General features: G+C 39.5%; 1 protein-coding gene across 1 annotated transcript; it reads right to left on the bottom strand.

Annotated features, from left to right (window-relative positions):
* Nucleotides 1–498: 498 nt before the first annotated feature.
* On the bottom strand, nucleotides 499–4,790 carry LOC117448653 (annexin A2-like). Its single transcript, XM_034085993.2, has 13 exons — nucleotides 4,647–4,790; nucleotides 3,968–4,025; nucleotides 3,774–3,867; nucleotides 2,962–3,056; nucleotides 2,747–2,860; nucleotides 2,496–2,586; nucleotides 2,199–2,278; nucleotides 2,054–2,113; nucleotides 1,634–1,727; nucleotides 1,453–1,548; nucleotides 1,203–1,261; nucleotides 851–973; nucleotides 499–777 (listed from the first exon to the last, which is right to left on the bottom strand). Exons 1-13 carry the CDS (start codon nucleotides 4,754–4,756, stop codon nucleotides 718–720), a joined length of 1,134 nt encoding a protein of 377 aa, XP_033941884.1. The 5' UTR covers nucleotides 4,757–4,790; the 3' UTR covers nucleotides 499–717.
* Nucleotides 4,791–8,916: the final 4,126 nt, after the last annotated feature.

Raw genomic sequence — 8,916 nt, 5'->3', positions numbered from 1 at the left:
TGATTAAATCATCTTGATGGAACCTCATAGTGCAAAAGGAAGAAGATTGTAATCGTTATTTTTATTTGAAAATATCTATATTGACTTTACTGTGCTTTTCATTATTTCACAAATCTTCAAGATTGTGCTGTTGAAGTTTTGGATTTAAATTTAATTTCAGATGGCATTTTAAAATTTCACAAACTGCAGTTTAATTATGTTAACATATTTTGTGCAAATAAAATCTATGAACCCTGTTTTTTATGCAACTTTAATAAATGTAATAATATAATAAATAAGACAATAATGACAATGACATTTATAATATTTTTTATTTTATTTATAAATGTAAGATCTCCTCATTTCTTGAGCACGTTCCAGATGTTATAAGGCCTGAGACACAGAGGAGCTGGAGCTGGACTTGTTTTCAATGCTACTGTAGCGCCCTCTAATGGTCTTTTATGCAAACATCACACAAGAGAAAATGGGTTGGATGTAAAAAAAAGTAGGGAACAAAACTCCATTAAAAGCAACTTTATTGCTGTTTTAGTCAAACAAAAGTTAGATTTAATACAGACTCTTCAAATATCAAAAAGATAAATGCATCTCCTTCAAATGTGCGCAGACAAAGTAGGAAGGGCTCTGAGTTTGTTCTAAGTATGATATTCATAAGCCCACCTTTCCAGTGCACCCTTCCAGTGGCAGAATATGGGTCATTTTGATACTGACGATTCATTTTTACTGCTCCGGTCCGCACAGGCCAAGCAGCACCTTCTGGTAGTCTCCCTTGGTGTGTTCCTGCAGAAACAGAGCAAGTGAGAAGGGCTGCACCACAGAACTGACTGTAAATCAGCCTGAATGAGTCACCTACCAGAATAGTCTTTTGCAAAGACTCTCCGGTGCTGGTCTTGTATTCAGAGCAGATCTTCTTCAGGTCCACCTCACAGCGTGACACAATAATCCTGGTCACTATCTTCTCCTTGGCTCCTTTACTCTGTGCAGACAAGCACAAGTCGGCACTTACAAGTTGTTCGCTTCAGACTTAACTTCAGCAGCTGATGTAACGCTGCTGTAAGATCGCTTTTGCCAACTTGAAATTCTGTGTTCCTGCAGCAAAATTGTTCTTTCACAAGCAGATGTACTTCTGTTCCAAAAAAAGAAGGACAAAGTCTGGCCCTCAAAATAACCACATTTCCAAAAGAAGAAAGAGAACAGCACAGTACCTTCATGGCTTCATTGAGTCGCTTGGCAAAGTACAGCTGTTTGTTTTCAAAGCATTCAACTGGAGCAAAAGAAAAACCGAATAAATATCCACAGTAACACGTTCTGTAGTTGACAGATGATTGTCTTTTGTGTTTCAAAGTTTATACATACAATAAAACAGACCTACAGAGTTACAATTTACCTCAAAAGTAGAACAGAAATAAACATATGCATAAATAATATGAATACATGATAAACAAATGTGTGTACCTAGCACCAGGAAGGACTTTTGCAAGTCTCCTTTGACTTCTTTGGCAATGCTCTCCTGCATGTCATAGGGACTGTAACTCTTGTACCTCTGAAACACTGACAAGCAGAGAAGAACAATTTAGATATTGAGAATTCAAAACCAATACTTTCGTAACGATAATAGCAAAAGGAAACGTCTTACCTTTCTGCAGGTGGGGTACGCTTCTCTCAGACATAATGGAGATCCAGGTGGGCACATCAGTTCCTTTGATCTTCACCCCAGCCTCATAGAGGGCCTGATATAAATCAGCAAAATAACAGTAGACTTATTATTTATACTTTATAATGTGGCATGATGGTGGGTGCCACTCCTTGTTAGATATCAATATATCAAAATTAAGTAATCATCTTATTCACAAAACTGCCAACTGCTTAAACTTGTACAAATGATCCAGGGTTTTAAATCTCATTTGGTCATTTCAATACATTTTCTGTGAATAAGTCGGTGGTGAAAAGTAAGAACTTAACATTAGCTAGATAAAGAATACAATTTAAAAAAGGTACAGATTTGAAATGAATCAAGTTTAGATTTCACAAACAAAGTAATAAATGGGCAACTTACTCTGGCATCTAGATCAATCTTGTCATAGTCTACGACAGCGATAGGATCTGCTCTGTTGGTCTGCACAGAAACAACACATGACTCAGGTCAGTTTAAACGTTATAATGTTACATTAATCATAAAGACAGGCCCTAACAAATCTCACCTCCACCAAAGCCAGGAGCAGCTTGGCAAAGTTCCCAGAGGTGTCACCAGCCACGTCTTTCTCCAGATCTTTCTTGAACACTGTGGGAAACAAGGATTTTTGTTCAGGAAATTTGATTCCTCTACATAAGATCAACCACATAGCTATTGAAAGTGTGGTTCAACAACATTTATACACATTTCAAGACCTTAGGTGGACATGATAATATATATAATGCACGACAAGCACAATAACCTTTAAGTGCGGCATTATACATTACAATATATTTACAGCCCTGTATGAATGCTTGGGACTCACACTCCTTGTAGACCTTCTTGATGTCCACCAGCTCCTCATTGCTGCGTGAGCACAAAACCTCAATCAGTGTTTCTTCATCTGTTCCTGCTCCCTGAAAGAGAGATACATCTGTGTTACTCTCTTTACGTGACACTTTAGGATATTCACAACTATAATTTAGGGTGTAGCATTAAAGCAAGTTCAGTCATTTTTCCTGTAGAGGGCAGTGTAGCCCTTCCGTTAAATCCACTGATGCAATGTGTGTCCTTTACCTTGATAGATCCTCTGATCAGTGAGGCATCGTACTGGGACGTGCTCTTCATCAGTCCAAGGATCACTGCTTCCAGAGAGCCGGACAGCGCTCCCTTCAGGGCTGAGATCAGGTCCTGAAAATACATCAGTGTTATATTTAAGTGTCCTTATTGTTTTAAGCCACCACAAAGTAAGAGCTGTGAAGCGTTTTGGGTTTTCTTAAGGCATACTGTACCTTCTTTGCCCTCCTCTCAAAAGCAAAAGCGATGTCTCTCCTTTGTGAGTAGGTCCGCTTTGTGAGGATGTCGATGATGGTCTGTTCATCCACCCCTAATGTTAGAAAGAAAAAGACACATTGAGTGAGACAAAGGGGAATATGGTGTAAAAACTGGGTTATACACGACAGTGTGTCAATATGTTAGAAGGGTTTCTATAGGGGGATGTAAAGTATAATGTGTATATTACCAAACGTTTAAAATAAGGATGGCTCAAATTAGTTTTTTTACAAATGTTTTAGGTGATAATTCTATCTCACTTTTGTTGAAAGGATGTTTATTAATTTTCTGTGGAACCTGCCAACACTTACAGTAAGAATCTAAGCCTTCAGGCATTCTGTGTGTAGCATGTTGAATGGTGTTGGCACACAAATGACAAATAGCAAGTTTGGAGTCATTTCAACATATATTTGGATTTAGCTTTAAAAGTGCTTTGGGAAGAATAAACAAACACAAGAAGGGCCTGGCAGCAGAGATAGCTTGACACATGACGTGGTCACAAGGTACTGTCCAAGATAAAACCCTCATTAGTAAAGAATCATGACACATTAAACATATCATTCACAACAACAAAATGGTGGACTGTTGAGGAGTAAGCGGTCAGAATGTTGCCAACAGCTCCCAGAACAAAGCTCTGCCAGCTCCGAGGCTCAGACTTGGAGGTTTTCCCAGCACGGTCAAACCATTGGAGCCAGGATGCTGACTCACAAATACCAGCCACTCTTCTGTAGGAAGGAGAAGCAGAACCAAGCACTGATTTTTTTTCTCTTGCCTTTGGTTTTGATTGCAGTCTCTATTCTAGCAGCGTCTGTGTCAGGGTTGAAATCCGTAGCAGGTACCACCGTGGGGTGTTTGGGTTCATTGGCCTGGGGATCCAAAGCACATTAGAGTGATATTAAATGAACGCCATGTTATTTAAGGTACATCATGTATTGTATGAAAAGTAAAATGAAGATATGACATTACCCCAACGTTGAGACACAGCTGTCCCAGGAACTCTGATACCATAGCCATTTTGAATGTGCTGTAAAAGATGACAAAACGGTCAACACTACACAATCCTGTAATCACATCTATGTTTAACCCTATCAGTGACTTGTCTGAGCTGCAGGCATTGGGTCATGTTTGTTTTTGTCTCAAGATATAATCACTTCAGCCCACCAAGGAAACGTCTACTAAACTGAGGTTGTTGCTTTTGGTACAACTGAGTCACACAAATCCCTGCAAGAGACTTTCTCCATTTGTATCAAGTTGTTCTTTTGATTTCAATTATTTGCCACATTCACTTTATGGTAAAAAGGTTAGATACTATTGAACATCCATTAACACATTTAAATCATTATTCAGTCTGACACACTCCTTAACACTAGCCCCAAAGAGACACACCCTGGAAAATGCTACTGTACTGCAGTCAACTGAGCACATTCACAGCCATACGGGTTATGGCTCTCACACATTCTTACTTGGACATAACTCAAGAAAAGTAAATACAAAGCATGTGTGCACAAGAAGAAAGGAAATGGTGTGGAAGTCATTTGCAATTCGCAAGTTGGAGAATTCCCTTAAACTTCCCTGCATTGTAAAGTTAATCTAAGTTATAAAATGAGTTAGTTCAAAGTCAAATGTATAACTTCACTGAACTTACCTTAGCTGAGTTGAGATGATGCAGAGATATGTCCAGGCAGTGTTTAAGTGGAATGGATGTGAAGGTTTATCTTTCGTACAGAAAACAATTCCCCTTTCACCTCCCCTCATTCAGACTCCCTCCCCTTTTCCATGCACACACGACTCCACCCTGTTCCACTAGAACAGGGGTCGGCGACCCGCGGCCCTTTAAGCCCTCTGCTCCAATAGAGTCTGTCTGCAGACCGCAGCAAGGAGGCGTTTCCTATAGGGCGTTTCCTATAGGGGCGTTTCCTATAGTGAACGACGGGAGCCGGCTCTCGCCCGCGAACGAGACGTTTTTTGTTTTGTTTGGGCGGAGGGATCTAGATCGGCATGAAGGCACATTATGCAATGTGCAATGTGGACATTATCCCGCTTATTACACATGGCCACATTCTCAACAAAGTAACGACATGACTCCCAATAATAATTTAAATGCTTTTATGGATTTAGAAAAAGATTTTATTGATTTAAAAAATAGTTTTTTGTATTGATTTAAATTGACATGCATCCGCTAAGAAAAGTAGTCCGTTGTTACTGTTTGAACTAACGTAACAACGGCAGGAACTGCTTCTATAGTGTTTTTGAGGAGCTTTTTGATTACAGATTTGAAAAATCGTTGCTTGCTTTAAAAGTAGCACAATTCATTATGTCAAACCTTGAAAGATATCCCTGCCCTAATGCCAAAAGTAACTGGCAACTATGTCGCCGTAGCTATGATGTCTATGTCTGGACCGCTGCGTAAAAAGGAGGGTTTCTGACCCATTACTTCTCTTCCTACTTTGTGTCCCCCTCTTCTCCCCGCTGCAGCCTAGCAGTTGATCTCAAAGCACGCTCCCCTCTCCTGCAGGGAGAAAAACTATATTTATATACTTTATATAGGTTGATACAGTAGCCCCTTTTTTTAAATAGTTGTTATAGGTGTTACCATCTGTTTTGTGTAGCGTGGTTCTACAAGCAAGTCAATGCATTAATTGGGTGGTATCAGAGAGTTACACGGGTCTGTAAATGCAATGAAAACAATTGGCCACAGCAAATAATTTATATTAAACATGTAATTTTTACTTTTGAATACTTTAGTACAAAGGATGTCTTGAATAATTTAAGTGATATATGTGTGTACACATATAAATAATTAGTCAAAACAGCGCTACATTTGATTTAATTAAAAGGTATAATATGTGGTAAACTGAAGAGCCCTTTGGGGGCCGAAAGAGCCGGCTCTTCTTGGTGAGCCAAATGATCGGCTCAGCAAGAAGAGCCGGAATTCCCATCACTAGAACAATGACTTCTTCTGCGAGGATTTATAAAGCAGCTGGATAAAAAAAGTTAGGAAACGCCCCTATAGGAAACGCCCCTATAGGAAACGCCTCCTTGCTGCGGTCTGCAGACAGACCCATCTCCTCTGCTCTGGCTCCCTTGAGTTTAGACACAAATAAGAAGGAAATAAAATAAAAGTATTTGTAGGACTATTTATATTTTGTTGCATGGTTGAAAATGTTTCGTATGTTGTATTTTGAGGTGATATTGTGACACATAAATAAAAAACAAAACGGTTTTAATTAGCTCAACTAAAATATGCGTCACATTCTGCTCCGGTCCCGCGCGAGCGCCTTTTCTTGGAGGCGAATAACCTGACCCCCGGCTCGATGAGCGAACTATGGATAAATCAAAGAAAAGTACTGGAGGAACACAGGATTTAATTCTGCGTGGACAGAGTTGTATGCTTTCACAGCAAACGATGCTGGTTTACCGGTATGTTTGATATGTAGAGAGAAGTTGTCAACGGTGCACGTCTTTACGAGGGAGAGGAAGACAGCTGACGATCGTCAGTCATAATTCAATGGGGTATGTAATTTATTTCAGAAAACACTTTTTGTTATATTCCATGGAATGCTCTTAACGTCCCGATAGCAATGAATATATTAAATGCTTTGACAATAAATACATACAAAAATTAATCTCTGGAAGCCGTAGCGCTGTAAAAAGCACGACCAATCATCTGAGCTGGCCCGGCTAAAATAACGAGATGGGTCTGTCTGCAGACCGCAGCAAGGAGGCGTTTCCTATAGGGGCGTTTCCTATAGGGCGTTTCCTATAGGGGCGTTTCCTATAGGGGCGTTTCCTAACTTTTTTTATCCAGCTGCTTTTATAAATCCTGGCAGAAGAAGTCATTGTTCTAGTGATGGGAATTCCGGCTCTTCTTGCTGAGCCGGATCATTTGGCTCACCAAGAAGAGCCGGCTCTTTCGGCTCTCAAAGGGCTCTTCAGTTTACCACATATTATACCTTTTAATTAAATCAAATGTAGCGCTGTTTTGACTAATGATTTATATGTGTACACATATATCACTTAAATTATTCAAGGCATCCTTTGTACTAAAGTATTCAAAAGTAAAAATTACATGTTTAATATAAATTATTTGCTGTGGCCAATTGTCTTCATTGCATTTACAGACCCGTGTAACTCTCTGATACCACCCAATGAATGCATTGCCTTACTTGTAGAACCACGCTACACAAAACAGATAGCAACACCTATAAAAACTATTTAAAAAAAGGGGCTACTGTATCAACCTATATAAAGTATATAAATATAGTTTTTCTCCCTGCAGGAGAGGGGAGCGTGCTTTGAGATCAACTGCTAGGCTGCAGCGGGGAGAAGAGGGGGACAAAAAGTAGGAAGAGAAGTAATGGGTCAGAAACCCTCCTTTTTACGCAGCGGTCCAGACATAGACATCATAGCGACGGCGACATATATTCAGTTGCCAGTTACTTTTGGCATTAGGGCAGGGATATCTTTCAAGGTTTGACATAATGAATTGTGCTACTTTTAAAGCAAGCAACGATGTTTTCAAATCTGTAATCAAAAAGCTCCTCAAAAACACTATAGAAGCAGTTCCTGCCGTTGTTACGTTAGTTCAAACAGTAACAACGGACTACTTTTCTTAGCGGATGCATGTCAATTTAAATCAATACAAAAAACTATTTTTTAAATCAATAAAATCTTTTTCTAAATCCATAAAAGCATTTCAATTATTATTGGGAGTCATGTCGTTACTTTGTTGAGAATGTGGCCATGTGTAATAAGCGGGATAATGTCCACATTGCACATTGCATAATGTGCCTTCATGCCGATCTAGATCCCTCCGCAAAAACAAAACAAAAAACGTCTCGTTCGCGGGCGAGAGCCGGCTCCCGTCGTTCACTATAGGAAACGCCCCTATAGGAAACGCCTCCTTGCTGCGGTCTGCAGACAGACTCTATTGAAAATAACTGGAGGGCCTACCTGCCTGTCAGCCTTCCATCTGTGCACAAACTTATATCGTGCCCTCATTGGTCATGTGTGCGTTCGTGTGTGTTGGAGGAGGGACTCTGTAAGAAAGTCTGAAGGAAGAGGCATATTTGTTCCGGTTGTGTACTTTCAAATTCAAGCGCACTCGAGCTGGTTTCTCCATTCTTACCTTTAACTCTTTTTAGGGTGCAGATATGTTTTATTTATTTCAAAGTGGGCCCATTTAATAATATTTGTTCCCCCTTCAAATGTGCAGAGGACTCCCCAAGTGCTGTGTTTAATTTATTTTAAAGTAGGCCTGTGTATTATTTTTAATTCTCCTTATAAAAGTTCTTTGTTTCTTATTAGAGGTTAACAGTTTTATATCATGTAATAAATAGCCTAATAAATGCAAAAAAACCTGTAGTTTTTGTCTGATATAACAATAAAAAACTATGAAATATGTTTTCCGGCTCCAGACAAAACATTTTTTGGGAAAAAGGAGCGAAATGGCTCTTTTGGTCAAAAAGGTCGCAGACCCCTGCACTAGAAGCTACTGGAAGAGTTGTAAACTGTATTTTCTTTTCAATTTACACACGGCATCTATTGCACGTCTGTCCGTCCTGGGAGAGGGATCCCTCCTCTGTTGCTCTCCCTGAGGTTTCTCCCATTTTTCCCTTTAAACTGGGTTTTCTTTGGAAGTTTTTCCTTGTACGATGTGAGGGTCTAAGGACAGAGGGTGTCGTATTGTCATACTGATATTCTGTACACACTGTGAAGACCACTGAGACAAATGTAACATTTGTGATATTGGGCTATATAAATAAACATTGATTGATTGATTGTGATACTTTGGTTGTTTTCCCCAAAACACTGTTAAAAAGTCACTGGAACATCTGAACCCTCAGGAAATGTTCAAGGTGATGTCTTGAATCATTCATTCCACACAAACAGTTATAAAGACATACTCACATATG

Source organism: Pseudochaenichthys georgianus, chromosome 6 (genome assembly GCF_902827115.2).
Source record: "Pseudochaenichthys georgianus chromosome 6, fPseGeo1.2, whole genome shotgun sequence".
NCBI lineage: Eukaryota > Metazoa > Chordata > Actinopteri > Perciformes > Channichthyidae > Pseudochaenichthys > Pseudochaenichthys georgianus.
Note: the sequence above shows the minus strand (reverse complement) of the source record. Positions and strands in the feature narration are given on the sequence as shown.